A 21,372-nucleotide genomic window follows, 5' to 3' on the forward strand; every position below is an offset into this window, starting at 1 on the left:
TGCAGCACGTCGTCCCCGACGCCCGCTGCCGCCGCGGTGGTAACCAGGCCTATGCGCAGTGAGTGCGATGAGAAACCAGGTCCCAGGGCTTGTCGAAGCAGACTGTTAAGCCGCCGCCGTGTGAGAGGCGCCCCCGACTCCAGCCGGAACAGAGCAGAGCTAGCCGACCTTGTCCCGTCATGAGCCTGGCAAAAATACCACAAGGCTCTCACCGGACAAGTAGATGTGTCGGTGGCCGGCAAGTCGATGTACACCGCGGGACCATGCTGCCGGTTCTTCTGAATAGCGACACGGATACGGCACCCGGTCGCGGTAAACAGCACGTCCTCCCGGCGCGCACCACGCCCCAGGCCGGTGACCAGGTATTCACTGCTGCGCAGGCCACCATAAAACCCCAGCGTGCACGCCGCCCACACGCATCGCTGGTCCCATGGAGACGCCAGTGTCGCCGCCAGCCGTATTTTCAACCGGCGTAAATGTTGCACGGTGAGCGCATGACGCGCACGCACGGCCGGCTGTGCGCCTCGCGGCTCAAAGCCCCTTAATGCCGCTGTGACGTAAGGCGGCAGGGCATCGGCCATCGGCCAGCCAGATTGAAGGTGCAGGCGTCGGACCGCGGCGAGATACTGTCGCGCGCTGGCCAACGATAAACCCATCAGTCGCATATGTCCCACAAAAAACGTGAGTGTGGCTTCCGTCGCCGGCACGACACTCAAGCCGTACCGCTCACAAAACTCAATGAAACACGTCTGCCCCGTCCGGTACGCCCTGCGTGTGCCCGGTGCAATGCTGTTGCGCAGCAGGGCCTGCGTGACGTTAAGTAACTGGTAGTCGCCTTCGCACGGGTGTCCACCGCCACGCGGAAAACCCGGACATTCACTGCCCATGCTGGGCCAATGTCACTGTCACCCAGCGAGCACTGTCACCGCTAGCCGCACACTGCCCTGATTTCACATGCGCCCGGCGCCCCGCCCTCCGCACCCCTCCCCATCTCGCCCTCCCCCCTCCCCCTCCCCCCGGTATCCGACCTCTGCGTGCGTGTCTCCCCACCCTCCCCTCCCCGGCAACGGCCGTCCTCGTGTAACCGAACCCGGGTGTTGGTGGCCAGAGTGCCCACTCGGCGCCTGTGTAAACACTCCCCCGGTCTAATTCCCGGCGCCCCGGGCCGCACAGCTGTGCGCCACCTCCCCAACACAGCCGGCCGCCTGCTAGCGAGTGGGACGCGGTGCTGCTGCCGCTCCGCTGATCGTTACCTGCGACAGCCCCGTGACATGCCCTTATTGGACTGCTGAGCGAGTTTACATCACACCACCACTCCGACCCAACTCACCCAAGGTACGATGCTGGTGGGTAACGTTTAACAGAGCCAGGCGCCCTTCCTTCTCGGCCTGAGCGCAGCAGCATACCAGGCCAGCTCTGGATACGATTCCCTCGGCCACACATGTACATACCGGGTGATCATTTGGGAATGAGATAAAGTAAGTGGCACGTGCAGATGTGTATTCAATAGCACACCAGACAAAAGACACGTCATTAGACTCGTCATCGTGGGACATTTTGTACTGCACACTATTATACACCTGCAAGCCACTGTTCATCTACAGCAGGTGCTCAAAGTGGCCACCCCCTTCTGAGCAGCACAGCTCAGCCCGACGGCGTGTGTGACGCGCCATCTTTCGCAGCTGCTCTTCGTCCATGTTGCGGACGAAGTCCTCAACCAGTTCCTTCAGCTGTTCCAGCGTTTGGGGCTCGCTGCGCACGATCTGAGCCATCACCAATGACCAGAAACAAAAGTCCAGACAAGACAGGTCGGGACTGTACGGCGGCCATCGGTGTTCACTGTTCCGGGAGATGACGCGGCCGCCGAACTTCGAGTGGAGGAAGTCCATCACGGGAGCAGTGACGTGCGGCGGCGCGCCGTCCTGCTGGAACCAGTACTGGTGGCGCGTCGCCCGAGCCCTCACCGCAGGCCACACCACCGTCTGCAGCATCTCCAGGTAGGCGTCGCTGTTGACGGAGCCAGTGAACCAGTGAACTGGCAGGCACTTCCCATCCACCACGCCCACTCACGCCATCACCTTCTGCCCCTGGGCCTTCTTGCATGGCACGAGCTTGTTCGGATTCTCTGGCGACCAGCACACGGTGTTCTTCTTGTTTGGAGACGGATGCAGAACAAACCACTTTTCGTCACTCCAGAGTACACGCTCAAACCACTCCTCATCATGGGTTAGCCAGAATTCACAGGAGTCCATCCTGGCCATCCGCGTCATCTCCCGGAACAGTGAACACCGATGGCCGCCGTACAGTCCCGACCTGTCTTGTCTGGACTTTTGTTTCTGGTCATTGGTGATGGCTCAGATCGTGCGCAGCGAGCCCCAAACGCTGGAACAGCTGAAGGAACTGGTTGAGGACTTCACCCGCAACATGGACGAAGAGCAGCTGCGAAAGATGGCGCGTCACACACGCCGTCGGGCTGAGCTGTGCCGCTCAGAAGGGGGTGGCCACTTTGAGCACCTGCTGTAGATGAACAGTGGCTTGCAGGTGTATAATAGTGTGCAGTACAAAATGTCCCACGATGACGAGTCTAATGACGTGTCTTTTGTCTGGTGTGCTATTGAATACACATCTGCACGTGCCACTTACTTTATCTCATTCCCAAATGATCACCCGGTACATGCTGTTGCTACCGGGTAACAGGGCCAGGCGCCCTTCCTTCTCAACCTGAGCGCAGCAGCATACCAGGCAAGTCCCGGATACGAGTCCCTCGGCCACACGGCTACCGGGTAAGAGCCAGGCGCCCTTCCTTCTCAGCCTGAGCGCAGCAGCATACCAGGCAAGCCACTCTTCCCTCTCAACCTGAGCGCAGCAGCATACCAGGCAAGCCACTCTGCCCTCTCAACCTGAGCGCAGCAGCATACCAGGCAAGCTGTGAATATTTCTTTGTCTATAGACGGAAGTCTCGGCTCGGCCCGAGCGCCCACACACATGCACCACGCCGGTTACCTACCTCGCCCCCACTCTCTCTCTCTCTCTCTCTCTCTCTCTCTCTCTCTCTCTCTCTCTCTCTCTCTCTCTCTCTCTCTCTCTCTCTCTCTCTCTCTCTCTCTCTCTCTCTCTCCCATTCCCTCTCTATCTCCATCAAAACCAGGCCTCTCGTGTGCCTTCGCACTGCCCCGTACCTTGGCTCCGACGCGTCGACAACAGGCCGACATACACGCACATCATACTGAGGGAAACCACTGCCGACGTCAGTCGCACCCACCTGTCATGTCGCTGCAGTCGGTGATGCGGCAAACCTCAGCGTGCACGCAGCTACACGCTTGTAGTAAGGCGCCCGCTAGTGCTATAAGGTCACGGCCACACCTCAGGTATCGGGCGCTGTCACCAACCCACCATCACTGTCACCATAAATAGTTATCAGCACGAACACCAAATGATGACCATTTTCACTCTACGTCCGTCACCATGGCCGTCGCTGCTCACACTGGTCAGCCCCCTCCCGTCACCGTCTCCCGCGCCCGTCCCTCGTAAACATCGTTCACTCGCTATCCCTACGCACACACCGCCCTCCCCTCTTCCCGCCCCCTCCCATCCCCACTGCGCCCAAACTGACAGTGTCCCCCCTCACACCTGCATACAGTGCCACTATCTCCGTCTCACGTGTCGCCCTGTAGCTATCTCGTGTCGCGCCACTAATCCCACATTATACTCGTGAGATAACCTATTTCTGGCTGGCACCTTACCTCGGGATCAACCCGAGAAAATGTCTGAAAATAGACCCGAACAGATTGTTTTCCTAAAATAACATACGCTTTTATCCAACAATACAAACCAAAAACTGCCTGAGTTAGGAAATAGCCACCAGAAGAGGCAAAAAGAAAAGAAAAAGAAAAAGCACCATACAAAAACATAAGCAGTCGGACGGTGATTGACCCATTAGTACCTTAGTCCGTGCGATCACAAAATCCCGGCATAGCGAGCGCCACAGCGTCGCATCCACAGCGCGTCGCCATTTGTATTGCATTTGCCCCACTAATCTGATTGCCATTATGTCCCGTAGCAAGATCCAGTTAGGCAAAGCAGTGGGGCCGGAATTAATTGAATTAGCCGGACGGAGATTAGTCGGTCATGTTTGTTCGACCTGACCTGGCCGCCCGGTCCCATCTCCGGGCCTGTCTGGTGGCCTGCCGACCGTACCAAACACCATCACAGTGCGGGACACAACACGGCAGCGCTCCATTCACGGTCACTAAGTCAATTACGGCCCGAAACAATGTGAGTCTGTGAGGCGGACACGGCCGGGTCAACTAGATGCCAGAAATCAGACAACCAGAGATGAAGGGAATTGGGAATGGGGAGAACCAATTTAGGCACGCATAAGACAATGCTGAATATAAGGCCGATGCCGCTTCGGGAAACCCTGAGTCATCTTGGCGTTTAATTGATGTGTCATGCCTGTTATAGAATTGTATTTTCCATTAGCAGACTATTTGAATGTTAGTCTAGAACACAAATACCCCACCGAGTGGTCGTAACTCGTTCCACCTAACTAAGTCTACTTCCGCGAGTAGCCAGCACACGGCTTGTACCTGACTACTACTTCAAAAGCTGGTGATTACGCCCGGCCCACCTTCAGTCAGGTTGTCTAGAAATAAACAAACACCGTTTTGAGCTTCACACACTGATCCCATTTAACATGCATCACACCAAACCACCCCGCACAACGGGAAACCGGGAAACATCCGTCCGATGTGCTAGTGCCCGATGCTCAGCTCTCACCAGCCCCGCAGTCACCAACTTGTGCGCGGCGCCGCGCCGGCCCGGTGCACTCGACCAAACGAGCGAAATCCGCCGACCTGACAGGCGGGAACAGCAACTCTGCCAGCGAAATACTTCCACCCCAGCCGACTGCAGAGGCTCAGAGAGAAAGGATGAATTATAACGAGCTCGGCGCTCTCCGCACTCATTGTGTGTAATATAAAGAACGTGGTCAAGAGAATACGGATGGCGTGTGCGTAGGATTTATTATCTTATTATTATCTTATACCTTATTTATTTTCGCAGATGTGCATGTGGACACTGGGTGAATATACGATGGTTTAACATGCAAGGAAGTGTGACAAATGTATTTCAAAGCCGCTTGTCTTTCAATTTCATGGAATCGCCTCGAGGTTCTTCTAATGATGTCAATGATATGTGTTGAGATGTGTGAATAATTGCTATATTCTGACCGCAGATATAGTAGAATACGATCAGTAGATAATTATCTATAATTATCTATCATAATTATCTAGAGAATTAATTCTATCATGCGCGCATTGTAATGCGCGCAGGCAGAAATTATCATTTCGATAAATTTCCAATGTCACAGTAGGTCAATGCAAATGTCGAAACAGCTGAACTTTTCGCTGTTTGTATTCGCATGACCGTGAGAATAAGAATAATGCAGCTTGATATCTATCACAAACGTGATTATGTACCTAGACAGTCAAAGGTTATGGCAAAACTAGACCATAAAAAGGAAGCATGTCATTACCATCATCGAAAAGACAAAAAGTAGCCGAATAAATACACGGATAAATTGGTGCAGCGTGGGTCTATGGTTCAGCATAATGCGTGCTGTTATTTTCGGGAGAGCATCGAAGAAAATTATTTATCATATTTTTTTAAAAGATCAAACTCCCAGTCTAGCTAAGCCATGAGAAATCATCGCATTATTCAGTACTCACGGCTATCAAGTAAGTGCATGAGAAAATACGAACAGCAGACAAGAAAGACAAGCTAGTCCCAGATCAATGCAGGCTGCCATTCCCAGCCAGCAGGGAATCAGGATGTCACGAATGCAAGTAACAATAGTCTGACCCTGAGCCAAGATATAGCCGATTTGCTGCTCTAACAAAAGCCGTCTCCGGCGAAGCAATAACAATAGCACAGCGTTCGTCAGCGGTTGCTACGGTGATAAGGATATCAAACAGCTCAAGCATACCATACATTAACCGCAGAATCAGACACATGAGTGGAGTAAATGCACATTACAAACAAAGCTACTGCTGATGCACAATACAAACTCCGGTTAAAAAGCGCATTTGCTTACCCAATGCTGAATGCTCATACATCGAGTGATTAATGGCGATAACAATTATTCCCACGGCGCATTATACGTTCTTTCCTACTTAGGAATTCCAAACAATGCTCTTTCCAAATTCTCCACTCGGCCCACAAGCCCAGCCAGTCACCATGAGAAAAAGGCGTAGTACCGACTACCACTTGGTAGTCGGTACTACGCCTTAACTACCCCCTCCCCTCCCCCAATCTCTGACCCGGGGCGGGTCACGGCGGTGGTCACCGGAGGGGGTCTCCATTGTTCCCACCGACCCTGCACACGGTAACGGTCCGACCCGGCGTCACGACGCGATAACGAGCCGAGCCGTCACGGTCGGTACGGCCACTGGACGACGTTAGACCCCACTCACGGCGGGGCTGACGGAGGAATAGTCACGGTCGGCTGACCGCGCCGGGTCAGGGTCACCGGCGACAATTAAAGGTCAGTCGGGGTAGCTGAGGTTGAGACGGAATGGGCGCGGCCAGAAAACGCGCAGTACTCAAACGAATAACCACAACCTGGTTAACCCGCGCCCGGCTATGGGTCCTGGATTTCCATTTTCCACGCCCTGCTGGGGGGGGGGGGGTGCTTGAACACCCTGCTAACTCGGCTCCTGGGCCACGTAGCGATACGCGGAAGGCGGCGTTCGAAAGAGCGTCAAAAATAATGACGAAATCACTTCAGTGAATTTTTTGGTCAGGTCAAAGGTCAGGTCACCAGAGGTCATTGAAGGCAAAATTTCGCCGATTTCCAGGTCGAATGTCGACAATTTCCAAGAAGCCAACGCATAACTCGGGAACCAATAGAGCTACAGCGCCGCGGAAAAGCGCATTCGATAGCCCTATTAACGCCCTTTCTGGGTAATTCTTTCAGATCTGACCTAACGTCAACGGTTTTGCCTGCAGGGGGCAAAAACTGCAAAAATAGCCGATTTTTTCGGAAACAGTTTTTCTGCAATAACTTTTGACCCAAGCCTTGTACTAGCTTACTTTCAGCGGCATCGTGTTCCTCTCGTCAAGACGCATCGAATGAACTATAACTTGACCTTCAAAGGTCAACTTGAAAATTTGACCTCAGGCCAAGGTCATGACCTGACCGGAAAGGGTCATGTTGCATATCAGTCGATCCGTATCGTCGAGCAGAACACATCTAAGGCATTTTCATCACTCTAGCATGCCTCTATCAAAAGTTATTTGCGAAAAACTGTTAGATACCATTCGTGACCCAAGATGACCTCAGGGCATAAACAGGGGGTCACGGACACCATTTTCATGTTCAGTGTGTCTAAACCACTTGTAATGCAGTGTTTGGAAGTGTTTATAATGTCTTTCGTCCAAAAGAGGTGCATTTCAATTTTCTCCCATTGACTTATAATGGGGAGGTCGCAAAATTGACCTGACCTTAGGTCATCGATATCAAAATTCTGAGATATACATTTTGTACATGCTATTGCTCTTAGCAATCGCTGGAAGTTTCAAAGCGATCGGTCACTCGGTGTAGCTATGACAGACATTGCAACTTTTTATGAGGTGAGGTCACTTCAAGTGACCTGGTGACCTGACCTTGAATGACCTTGGTCTGAAATTTTCACAACATGTGTAGAATTGTTGTATGATAAAATGTACCAAAAACGGCGGCGCCGTTTTTGAGATATTCGCGAAAAACCACAAGGGGGTGTTCAAACCCCCCCCCCCCCCCAGCAGGGCGCGGGTTAACCACCCAAACGAATAAGGTGGAAAGTTAGACGAACAACCACCTAGCTACATAACCATCAACCACTCAGTTACTAAGCTTTATGCCATGTGCATGCCTCGCTAAATGAATGTTTGTATGTTAATTTACAAGCCACACAAAATTGGATGGATTAATTTAGTCGCAATCGCATGCATCAGCAGCAATATCCAGATCACATTACCGCAGGAGCTAGTTCCACTTCAACAACACAAAGCATAACTCGCCGCCTGCATTCAACAACACAGTGATACTCTACACGGAGCCAAACCAGCTGTTGCAACTACTGCTCTGAAGCCAAGTCCTAAAGCTGGCGAATAGTGATAGTCCAAACTCCCTTCTCCGCACCACCAATCCCATTCCGCGCGGACCGGAAGCCGATAGCAGTAACCGCCGCCGGCTGCCCGTTACCTACAGCCCTCAGATAGTTCCGCGAAAGGCTCCCGGCAGTGCCGCCCACACTACCGCCGGCGGCCATGCCACTGAACTGACCGCTTCCATCACCTCTGATGGCGCTCACATTTGCAGTGGTGCCGCGACGATCCACCCGCTGAGCGGAATGTCACCAGCAGGGACGCGGTGACAGAGCCACTGGCTACCGGGGTCTACATATTGCTGCATGAGTGAGCGACTCACAGCCACTGTCGGCGCCCCGTCAGCCAGGGACGTGGCCAAGACGAGGGCCACTGAGGTTTGTCTGCCTCTGAAGGGCGTAATCTACGGTTTGGGTGTGGCTCTGCATACTAATTGTCAATATTTCTACTTATCTATTCCAAAAACATCCTTATAAGTCGAGATCAAGAAACATCTGGAAGATCAAGAACATCTGGAGATCAAGAAACATCCTTATAAGTTGAAGTCGAGATCAAGAATAACACCTGGATATTTCGATTCGTTCTCACGGAACGTGACGTTGTGAGCCTAGCGCCTGCTACCTGCCGATTAGCTTCGGCCCCTGGTGTGGCTCCTGATGGCGTTGATAATAAATGAGCTCTTATGCTATATGATCTGCAAAATTGATTGTGTTCCCATTGACGTTCTTGTCAAGCTAGTTGGTGAGAATTTTACTGATGATGAAGTGGAGGCAGCCAAGAGCCTTCTCTCTGATTATGTTGATGAGTCAATTAGAGCTGGTAATCGGCGTGGCCAGAACAAAAAGAAGATGAATTTGGATGGAATCGCAAAAATGCTTATTGAATGTGACAGAACTCAACTTCCGAAATTTGTCGCTCTGGACTTAGCCAAACTGCCTCCCATTACAGTTGACTGCATTGATGTCAGTGCTCTGATGCGCAAACAACAGCTAATGGATATTGAGCTCACTACGATGAAGGATATGATCCAGGATATTCTTAAGGTCACAGCGGACACCTCTGAGAAGGTCGAGAAGGCTGTTGCCAGCCAGCCTGCGCCAACCACTCAGGTTGAGTGTGATGCTGCCGCCCAGTCTGGGTGTAAGATGACGTACGCTGGGGTGGTGCAGGCTGCTGCTCCAGCGAGTCAAGATGGCCAGGAGTGGACGCTGGCTAACCGAGTGAAGAGGGCCAAGGCACCTGCTCCTAGACCCGCTCCTCCTCCGCCTGCGGCTGCGACCTCGAGTACCACTGCGAGCGCCACGGCCGGTGCTAGGGGCAAGGCGTCTCAGCCGTCTTCAATTGTAATCGGCTCCAAGAAATGTGCAGGTGGGCCGATCCGGGCGGTTCCCACCGTCAAGCGGTTCTCCATGTTTATGTCGAGGCTCCCGCCCGGCACTGGCGAGGACGCTGTCAGTTCGTACGTCCGTGAGCAGACTGGGGCTGTTTCAGTGACCGTGACTAAACTACAAACTCGCTTTGACAGCTACGAGTCCTACCGACTAGACATCCTCAACCCATCAGCTGATCTGGACTTGCTTGACCCCCAGCTTTGGGCGGAAGGGCTGATAGTCAGGCGATTCTTTCAGAAACGCGGGTCTGTGGGACCCCCCTCGGGGGCTGCGAGCTCAAATGGTTCAGTGTGATGTGTTGTAAAGTGATGTGTAGTATAGTTTTTTTTGCCCTTAGTTTTTTCCTTGTAATCCTTATGTTACAAATTAGCACTTACAATTGCCAATCTTCAAAGCGTAACACTGGTGGTATTCAAAAGTTATGTGAACATTCTGATGTAGTTTTCTTACAAGAGCATTGGCTCTTTCCGGACGACCTTCCAACGCTTAATAATATTCATAATGATTTTGTTTCGTTTGCTCTTTCATCTATGGATCCGTCGTCAGAACTTCTTACGGGTAGGCCGTTTGGTGGTGTCGCTGTGTTGTGGCGTAAGAGTTTGGCACCTTTTTTCAGGCCCATTTCTTTTGACGATGACCGTATTATTGGCCTAGAGTTTAACCGTGGTGGGGTTAGGATGCTCTTCTTGGGGGTATATTTGCCATACTGCTCGCACCAAAATTTCGATAGATTCGTTTACTATTTAGCTAAGTTGAAATCGATCATCGATGATTTTGAAACACCGCACGTATGCGTTCTTGGTGATTTTAACGCTGATATGGTAAAAGCCACCGAATTCGGCAAAGAATTGGAATCTTTTTGTTTTGAGTCTCGGCTTTTCGTGGTCGATGCAATGCATCTCCCTAGCGACTCTAAAACTCATGTAAATGACGGACATGGTACGGAATCATGGCTCGACCATATCGTCTGCACTGAAGGGTTCTTGGAGCTCGTGAGTAATATTGTGATTGACCAATCTATTCTTAGCTCTGATCATCTCCCTGTAACGATGAAAATCAGTTGTGAAAGTTGTGATTATAATCACAATGACTCGACCGGTCAATATGCTGATCAGAGGTGGGTCGTGGAATGGGATTCCCTGACTGTGGATGATTTGTCAGCTTTCGAATCCGTTGTCAAGGAAAATTTGGACAAAATTTGTGTTCCCAGTGAGCTGCTTCACTGCAGTGGCTGCTCTTCAGTTGAACATCGCGACGTTATTGCTTCGTATTATGACCAGGTGATTGCCTGCCTGAGTGAGGCTTCAAATAGGACGATTGGCAAGGCCTTAGATTGTAACGCAAGGAATGTTGTTCCTGGCTGGAATGATTTTGTTAAGGATAATCATACTATTTTTAAGGATGTGTATGCATTATGGGCGTTGATAGGCAAGCCTAGGGGTGGTTATATTTTTGATCAGTTGCGGCTAGCTCGTTCACGGTTTAAACTATCACTTCGTTATTGCTTGCGAAATGAGAAGGAGCTTCGCGCCAAATCTCTCGCCGACAAGCTTATAAGGAGCCCTCAAAGTATGGGTGATTTTTGGAAAGAGGTCAGGAAATTAAATTGCTCTCCTCCTCTCGCTCCTTCCGTTAATGGTGTATCAGGTGAGGTGAATATCGCTAATATGTGGAAAGACCACTTCTCGGAAATTTTGAACACAGTTCAGAATAGTGAGAAAGAAGAGTCGGTCAAGCACAGGCTTTCGAACGTTCAACACGTATTCCCATCGTTTTCAGTTGCAGAGGTCGGAAAATGTATTGGTGAGCTTTCTTCGGGACGTTCTAGTGGCAAGGATGGTTTGTGTTCTGAACATTTTAAATTTGCCGGTCTTCCTTGTGTGATTCATTTGTCTTTGTGTTTCACAATGTTTGTTCGTCACAGCTTCTTGCCCTCCTCTCTTACGAATGTTTTATTAACGCCAATTGTAAAGGACAAAAATGGAAAATTGAATGAGAAAGACAACTATAGACCGATAGCTGTGGCAAGTGTTTGTTCCAAAATCTTGGAAAGAGCCATTCTTAACCGTTGTTCTGTGCAGCTTCGTACCGGTCATCACCAGTTTGGTTTTAAAGAGCATCACTCAACTGATATGGCTATTTATGCCTTGAAAGAGATCACGGACTATTATTTGCGTAACAGTAGTCCGGTGTTTATATGTTATCTCGACGCGCGGAAGGCGTTTGATCGTGTTAACCATTGGACTCTGTTTGATAAATTACTTGATAGGGATATTGAACCTCACTTGGTGAAACTAATCTCTTCTTGGTATAGGACTCAAGAGTTTCAGGTTCGTTGGGGTAAGTCCGTGTCCGAAAGCTTCCATGTTTCTAACGGTGTCAGACAGGGTGGCATTTTGTCACCCTTCCTGTTCAATGTTTACACAGATGATCTGTCCACGGCTCTCAATCGGAGTGGTTATGGATGCCACTATCTGGGTAGCGTGAATCATTTATATTATGCAGATGATATGGTGGTGTTGTCTCCATCCCCATTTGGCCTACAAAAATTGCTAAATATATGCGAGAGCTATGCGGTGAATCATGATATTCTGTTCAATTCCAAAAAGTCTGTTTGTATGGCAATGTTACCTAAGAGATTTCGCGACATGACCTTACCGACGGTTTTTCTCTGTGGCCAGATTCTGAACTTTGTCAATAATTATAAGTATCTTGGGTATCTGATATCTTCTGACTTCGCCAGAGCGGACGATCTTGAGATTCGACAGCAGTATAGGTTGCTATGTTGTAGAGCTAATTCCCTTATTCGTAAATTTGCTTTGTGTACGCACTATGTGAAGAAATACTTGTACGATATTTACTGTTCTAATATCAGCAACATGCACCTGTGGCATTCCTATCACATGTCAGATTTGAGAAAGTTTAAGGTCTGTTTTAATAATGCTGCCAGGATGTTTTTTGGTTACGATCGATATTGCAGTGCCTCGGCAATGTTTGCTCAGCAGAATGTAGATGGCTATGACGCGGCTCGCCGCAAATCGATGTGGAATTTTTTGTCTCGAATAAGCATGTCAGAAAATCGTATCATATCCACGTTATATCATAGTGACTTGGCATGCACATCATCTATGAGGAAGTTGTGGTCAAGAGCTCTCTATGGCTGGTGACTGTCATTGTTGTACCCATGTGTAAAGTGTGAATATCCCCTTCATTCCCATTTGTGGACCACGGGTCTGTAAATAAAGTATCTCTCTCTCTCTCTCTCTCTCTCTCTCTCTCTCTCTCTCTTATAACTGGTTGGTCAGACCAGCCCTTCTAAAGCCTAAAGTCTTAAGTCCTGTAAAGTCTTTTTATGCCTCATTGCGCAGAAAGCTCAGCCCGTCTTAAAATAGCATCTTCATGATGAAAACATACATTATTCCCTCCTCGAACACAATAAGCCCTTCTTTGACAGCGTCCTGGCTACGTGTCTGACCCCAGCTGGACCCTGTCGCCGCCACCAGCCACTGAAACGCGCCGTGTCGGACCTGCCGGACACCTGGTGCGCCCATAACTCGCCGCCTGCATGATGTTCATTACTCGCTGTCGTGACGCGTGCCGGCGCGGTCATTTTGACGTTCAACCGGCGATCGATCGGCAGAGGCACCGGGGGCGGACGGCAGCGGTCACCGGACAGCGGGGCGACCGGAACTGAGGCGAGGCGGCATTACCGGACTGGTCAAATAACCCCAGGGTGTCGTGAGCCGTCCGGCGGCAGATGACCGGTCATTGGCTGGTCGGTTGGGGAGAACGGAGTCGGCCGCTGATTATTTCAGCAGACGACGGCGTGATTAGCCCGACTATGAGCACAAGATGGGTCCGGCTTTCACGGCTGTTGCGCTCAATACCTGAGAGGCTCGGTATTGAAGTGCGCTGGGACCAAGTCCAGAGGCTCGGCGAGCGTTCGTGCCGGTGTCGCAGGAAACTGGAGGCGAAACAATCGCCACAAAATCACGCAATCGAACCGTGGCGATCGGCACGCGAGCGATCAGCAACAATTGTACGGCCGATCGGGTGCCATTTGATTCCACTTGACCCGGAGTCGCCGATAGCCCGGTCTGGACACGAGGCACGCCGCGCCGCCCGGCGCCGTTCCGGCCGGTCTCACAACACCGCGCAGCCTCTGCTGTTTGGGCTATCTGGCCGTTCCACGGGCCGTCCGTGGCCGCATCCGCCCACCATCAGACGTCCGCTCCACACAACTTCGCCGAGCCAAATTAGATTTTCGATCCGGGCCGTGTCAAGTCATCGAGCGTTCAGCGGCACGCGGCGGGCCGGCCGGCTGATACGAGCCTCTGCGTCTCGCGCGCAGGTAGCAGAGGACACACCGCCGCTGCGGGCCGCCGTAAAAAGCGGCGCCTCCGCCGACCTCATTAGCGAAGAGGCTCAGTTTCGTCCGGCCGCGGCGGCCGGCGCCCACTTGAGGACGTGCTCGACGTGCTCGCGCTACGGCCGGCCGCGGCGGCACGGCCCCGGGCGTAGCGGAGACACCCGCGCCGCTGCGAAATGCAGAGAAAACCCGCCGCAGAGATGTGCGCCGCGGTGAGGCGAAATAGCGCATGTGACCGCCTGCTGCAATGCGATTGTCAATGATCATCGGATGGTAGATTCAACTTTGAGGAGTCGGAAAATTATTGCCATTTCATATATTATGTGACGTTCAAATCCATAACACGGGTAAAACGAAGCATGACACAATACCAGACTACTACACTACCGGAAAATGTATGGTGGGGAGGCACAGCACATTTACAGCACACTCACAACCCCAACATTTGGAGCGTGGAAGCAGCAATTAGGGAGGGCGCTGCTGCTTTTACGGCATCCTCAGCATTTACGTGCCTGGAATAGACTTCTGCGGACACAAGACACAAATGATAATGATGATGATAGCGAAGCCACTTAGGCATATGGTCTTAGGAAGGGCTGATGATTTTCGAGGCTCGCGATGATAGTGCGGCTGGTAAGGCATATTGTCTTGCAAAGTGTTTTTGCTGACATGCTGTTGATGTATTAGTAGCCGCCTCTCTAGCCGGACAAAAAGATCACCGACTGCCACAAAAATCAGACAATCTATCTACTGGTAATGCCGAAAAAGTCCGGCTGGGCAGTATCGGCAGCATACGGGCGCGCAATACCTACATGTTCACATGTAATCACTTAGCGTAATCTGGTCCACTGCAGCCACCCCCTCCCCTTCTCAATGCAGTGGTCGCCCACGCTATTCCCCAGAGCCCGCCTCGCCCGGGGCCCGGTCTGATCGGCTCCACCGCGTCCCATACCCCGCCGTCTCTGCGCCGAGCCGCCATCTGTGCAGACTGGCGGCAATGGGGCGTCAGCAGCCGATGGGCGTCGGCCGAGCGGCACTGACACACATTGTCAGCGCGTCGTCGGCCGCCGGGACGGCGCGAGGGACCGCAAGACAGGAGCGGAAGGAGACAGAACGGCAGAGAAGACCGCGAGACGGGCTGACAAGGCAGGAAGGAGGCATGGAACGGTGCAGAAGACCGCGAGACGGGCCGATAGGACCGGATGGAGGCATGGAAGGGACGGGGGAAGGGATGGACAGGACAGGAAGGAGGCATGGAACAGTGCGCACAAGACCGCGAGACGGGCCGACAGGACAGAAAGAAGGCATGGAACGGACAGGAAAATTCCAGCATGGGTGTTGGGACATACGGGACAGGAATGAAGCGTGGCATGAACGAAGATAGACAGAACGGTTAACGTATGGTGCGGGTCGAGGCGATGTGGACTCGAGGAAAAGTCAAGCGGGCTATGACAGATCAAACAGGAGGCGCTATACCACGTGGAGGAACAGAACGGATAGGTCACCTGGCTGACATCAAAGTCCGGCAGACGAGGGACAAAGCACAGAACGAGATCCGCATCTCGAACTACAAGAGCGACTGTCAGACCCGCGACACTCGACGGAAGGTGCATTTGGGTTTAAATCGCCGCCTCACAATAGCAAGCCAGGCGTGGGGGTTTGTGTCGTGCGAGCCGGGCCCGATCGAAGGTCCGAGAACAGCCAAGTGGAACGAATGACAGCAGCAGAAAAACGGGACAACCGTGCAAAAACCCGATAGCAGCCGGCCCAATGGAGCAGCAAAGGACGCAGGAAAGGAGGAACACTGGGAAATACGGAGCGCGGAGCACTGGCTGAGGCGCAGTGAAGAGGGCTAGTTTCTACGCTACGATCGTTAGCGCTAAATATGATGGAGTGAATGCGGCGTTACGGGACGAGACCCACGGTGACATAGGGCTAACGGGCAGTAGGGAAGCACTTGGAAAATGTATCCATCACTTAATTGTTCACCAATACCACAGGCAAAGAGTGGTCTGATCTATTATGCAACATATAGCTAGCTATAATATAGCACTGTACATAACCTAATTTTAGTTTCATGTTACCAACTTTACTGTAGTATGGGTGCACACCTGTATGTCATATGGCATAAATAATTATTCATGTTTCAGGCCCAGACATAATAATTCGAGCGAGTCTGACAGCCAAGATCGAAGCCGAATAGGAGCACTTCTAGTTTATCATGGGGCGTGATACATAATTCACTCTGAGAACACCTCCGGTGCACGCATCCACGCCGTCTAAAATAGCACATGAACGCACGCCATGGACGACATAAATACCGATGGCGACACCAGCTGACTGCTGGCGAGGAACTGCCCCCGCCGTGTCAGCGGCTCAGTAGACCCGGCTGTGTCAGCAGCAGCACCCGCCCTACCGATCAGGCAAATCACCGTCCGCACCCCTGACGCCGCGCCGGGCCGACTGAGCGAGACACGTGACACGTGAGCGCTGATTTTCACCTCAATTACCGACCCATGTCACCTATCTCTCCTACTGAGCTCCTCAAAGTTGAGAAACTTCCTGCATGCATGACGATGGTGAGGAGCGCACTCGAACATAGCATGAAGTCCGAAGAGACAACATCCAGTGTCCTATCGAAGAGACTGCTCGAGCCTCAAACAGTCCAATAATCATCCAAGAAACACCCCCACACAATCCAATCATTGGTCCATGAACAACCCCACACACTGCAGTCTGCACCCACCCACGCCCTAGCCCGAGCGCGTCCGTCTCTGACCGGCCCCGGGCATCCCGCCAGCCTTACGACCCGGCTCGGGCCAGGCCTACACGCTCTGAGCATCAGCACCGCATTGTCTCGGGATCAAAGGGCTGCCGGAGCAAGGAAGGACTTCAGACGGGCCACAATGCCGGCTCGTCGGAAGTACACAGACGGGCGAGAGGAGCCCCCGGTGCCCGGCTCAATGAGAGCTCGGCGCTCGCCCAGACGAGCCAGGAGAGCGGATCAAGGCGAGCGAGCCGGCGAGTCGAGACGCCCTCACTGGAGCGGATGACGAATGGGTGATAATGACGGCGAGATATCGTGAGAAGGCTCAGGTGGGCACGACCGGAGCGATTTTTTTACTTTGGCTGCTCATTTGTACGGCGGCCAGTTGCCGTGTCAAGAAGCTTGCAGTCGACAGAAAAGGAGCGTCGCGTATCGATCCGCCTAACAAAATATTTGTCACCGTCGTCAGACCAGGTTTTCCACGAAAACCATCAACATTTCAGGTATGTCAAACACCATCAAGTATTCAAACCACTGTCACGTCACGCAGTAGTACCATTCATCGTGTGTGTATTACGCAAGGATCGTTAGGCGGACAAAAAGCCGGCGAGAGTGCAACACACGCTTTGAAACAACGCTGGTCGGACGTTAAAACGGATTTAGCCACACTCCGAAAATGGGAGGCAAGGTTTGGTGGTGCATACCTAACGCGGGAAAGGTTGATTTTGGAATTAGAGGTGCCCAGATTTTGTATATTTAATGGGACTCTAATCTTATCCTTCAAGTTGGCTGTAGTAAAGGAAAAATTTCATAACGTGCGCACTGAACAATAACATTGCACAATGGATGTAAAACAACTCGCGTCTTGCCAAAAAATATCGTTTTTTTTTTTACAATCCATTAGATATCTGATCCCAAGTGCGCACTTCGTATCATAGTCGACTGAACCCAAGTCACCCATTGTGAAGGAACTGGAGAGGCTTCTCGTCTTACATGAAGTGCCTGGGGAGTGGAGGGGCTTCTATAGTCTGCTTTGGATTGATCTGGATAGGTTCCTGATCTGTTCTGGAGTGACCTGGAAAGGTCTCTGATCTGCTCCAGTCTCTGGACTGACCTGGATAGGTTCCTGATTTGCTCGTCGACCTCCTCTATCTGCCGACCGACGGTGGCTTCCTGTTGGTCCTCGTCCAGTATCACCTCTGACTCCGCCATCTCGGTCTGCATCTCCCGCTGGAACTTCTCCCACTCGGCCTCCACCGGGTCCACGTACTCGACGTGACGAGCCTGAAACACACCAAACGGGTGTTAATAAACACGACCGGGTCCACGTACTCAAATGACTAGTCTAAAAACACGCCAAAGGGTGTTAAACACACCACCGGGTCCACGTACTCCACGTGCCGCGCCTGGAACACGCCAAACGGGTGTACCACAACACTTCAGGGTCCGTGTACTCTACGTGTCGCGCCTGAAACACACCATACGGATGTAAAAGAATATCACCGGGTACACATACCCCACTGCCTAGCCTAAAAACCCGACAAACGTATGTAAACAAATTGTAGCCCATGTTCTCCACGTGTCGCGCCTCAAATATGACATAAAAGTATAATAACACACCATCTATATCGCCGTATCACGCAAGCGTAAGAAAACGCCACAGAAAAACTAGTTACGTGAGCTATCGCGCGGTGTTAGAGGCACTCAGTAGCCTGGCCACTGCTTTCAATTATCTCTCGTTTCTTTCAAAGTTGGCCTCCAATCTCCAGACAGTGCGATCTCCTGGGAAATACAGGCCGTGTGCAGCCTTTGCAAGTTCCATCGCAGATAGAAGGGTGGTCGATGGCAGGATGGATGGGGCAACTCGGCCGAAAAAGCGACACAAGTTTTGCACAGCAAAGCACTTTCCAGTCACAACAAGCTGGAAAGAAATCACGGCAGTTGCCGTGATTTATGCTGATGCAAAACAACCTTGTTACGGGGAACAGGGAACAGTCCACAAAAACACGTGTCATTAGACTCTGATCTAATTCAGGTGTTATGCACACCGCATACAGCTAATTATGGTCAGTGATGGTACCGCATTGGCTACTCGTGGCGCCAGCTACAGGTGAATGCAATTACCGAATCGGAAGAACATGTAGATATATGACCATTGACCAGTGTATGTATGTCCATGTATGCATATTTTTCATAAACCTATTTCGTGCGAACACAATTTTTTCATAAGTTCGAGTCATACACAGCTAAGAGAGCTAAAAACTATACGTGGTAAGAAATGATGACACATGCAGGCCCCTACCTACTTAGAACTTTCAGGTGATTAATTTCACCCTGACTTTAATGCATCATCCTCAGACGGCTTTTGAACTGCCCGATCGACGAGCTCTGCAACACAGTCTTTGATAGTGTGTTCCAGGAGGTGGCGGCGCGGTACGAGAAAGTACGCTGAGTGGCGGCGAGTCTAGCTCTGGGCAGGTCGAGTTGCTCAGACCGGGCGAGGCGGGTGTCGCGGGAGGCTTTATCACGTCTCGGAGTAAATAACCGGCGCATCGCAATCATGCACGAATACAGTCCCGTTCCGAAATCACATCCTCACTGCTCACCCAGCCAAGAGACCTGAGTACGGGAGACATGTGCTCGGCTCGTCGTGCGCCTGTGACAACTCGGGCTGCGAAATGCGCCAGTAGCTAAAGGTTTGAAGTCTGAGGGTGGATGCATTTGTACACAAAGCCTTGGTGAAAGACGAGAATGCACAAAGCCGATCCTATACATAATCCAAAAAGGTTGAATAGCCCCCAGTGCGAATGACCCCACGCTAACGGAGACCGAGCGATCGTGTAGCCGAGCCAAACGCATAGCTTTACCGTCACAAAAATCAAATATTCAGAGCGAACTGCTCCGACGGGAGCACTTCTGACGCTTCTGACCGCCTATTCGGTTCAAATTTTAACCCAAGGCTCGCCAATGCACGTGAGTGACCACCACACTGCCCACGTTCTGCGAACGAAACGACCGTTTGTCGCGCGCTCATCGCTTCCTCCTGCCGTTCACGCCACTGAGAGAGGGTTTATCTCCGCCGTACATCTCACAGCAGTGCGCAGCCGCTGCGTTATTCAAGGAGCCCGTCCCGCGCCCATTGGCACACCGAGGTCCTCTATAGACTGTGAACTTATACACAATGATTTCCGCAGCTGGCTGTCTCCATTTGTTTGCGTCTATGCATATAGCATCGATGTTGAGTTAATGCACAAAACGGAGTAATGGTGTGAGGCGACAAAGTCATTCGATGCATGATAAGCGAGCCAAGAGCTGGCGGGACGTTCCCAAGGGTGGTCACGACAAAGATTATCTCCGAGGAACGGCAAGAGCTTGCTACAAAACAAGCTTAGCTGTTTACAGAATAAGCCACCTTCCTCTATGCTGACAGCCTCACATCCACCCACGGAGAAGCTCCCTCCGCGCCCCTTCCACCCACCACCCACCTTGGCGTCCTTCTGCGGGTCGTCGAAGAAGCCCTCCGGCAGCTGACCGGTATCCACCTCCGGTTCTGGAGCCGTGTTGCCAGCGGCGCTGCCGCTACCGGAGGGCTGTGACGATCCGCCAGCCGAGAGACGGTCCGCGGACGCAGTCGTGCCTGAAAAGGCGACATGATGCGTCAGGAGATGTGATTTGGGCAAGTGGCTCCTTGTTGACACGGAAAGTTGCATTGTAATATGTAAGGGTAAAGTTGCATTGTGTATGTAAGGTAATATACATTATGGATGACAGTGAGCAGACAACACTAGCTCCATAAAGCAAGATAATTAAGACCGTGAGCAGGCTTAGGTGTTTTGTTCAAAACGAAATGAAAAATAACATAAGCTGTAAACCACACGAACAAAATTATAGTTTACTCTCAGCAAAGTGCTTTAGAATTAACTTTCAACCAGTGAGACAAGGCCGAGGATGTTTTAGTGAGACTGAGTCAGAGACTTAACCCGCGCACCGACGGGGGTCTGCGCCAACTTAGTACCGACGGGGGGGGGGGGGCGGATGACCGCCCCCCCCCCTGAGATCTCGAGAACGAAGCAAGATAGCGACAAGCGGTAAACGGCATCGGATACGCACGGACAAGGTCTACAATTTTTACTAAGGTCATTTTCAGGTCAGGTCAAAGATGACGTCACAGGGGTCGAAAAAGTCAAAATGGCGGCGCTAGATATGGAGAGGGTTTTTCTCCAATAACTTTCGAAGTAGTCAAGATAGGAACAAACTAAGGGCATCATCGTGATCCTCTCGTCAATCCGCATCGAATGATATATATGTTGACCTCGAAAGGTCAAGGTCAAAGGTTGACCTCAGGTCACGTGACCTCGAGGTCATCATGTATATCATTCGATGCGTCTTGACGAGCTGAACACAATGAGACCATCCGCGCGGCTGTATCTTGTTCCTGTAAGGAGTTATTGGCAAAAAACCTTTGGTGACCTTTGATGACGTCACATGACCTTACAGCTGCCCAACAGCAAAACAGACCTCAAGGTAGTGAAGGTTGATCGTATGTGAAGTCATGTATGGTATATGGGGCCATTCCGACCCGTTTTAGTGGTAAAAACAGGGAGTTGATTTTTCCCCCATTGACTTATAATGGGGAGGTCGCGAAATTGACCTGACCTTAGGTCACCGACATCCAAATTCCGAGATATACAAATTGT

The 21,372-nt window shown here is 51.6% G+C and overlaps 1 protein-coding gene across 1 annotated transcript in view; it reads right to left on the reverse strand.

The window, feature by feature from the left end:
* The window catches only part of LOC122364682 (zinc finger protein 830-like), a 51,027-nt gene that overhangs the window by 16,322 nt on the left and 13,333 nt on the right, over positions 1 to 21,372 (reverse strand). Inside the window, exons 4-5 of the mRNA XM_043335337.1 lie at positions 20,161 to 20,312; positions 17,790 to 17,959 (exon numbers count right to left, since the gene is read on the reverse strand). Of these exons, the coding sequence (XP_043191272.1) occupies positions 17,790 to 17,959; positions 20,161 to 20,312 (322 nt within the window). The remainder of the gene's footprint in view (positions 1 to 17,789; positions 17,960 to 20,160; positions 20,313 to 21,372) is intronic.

This window comes from Amphibalanus amphitrite, unplaced genomic scaffold (assembly GCF_019059575.1).
Source record: "Amphibalanus amphitrite isolate SeventyFive unplaced genomic scaffold, NRLGWU_Aamphi_draft 000003F_arrow, whole genome shotgun sequence".
Taxonomy (NCBI): Eukaryota; Metazoa; Arthropoda; class Thecostraca; order Balanomorpha; family Balanidae; genus Amphibalanus; species Amphibalanus amphitrite.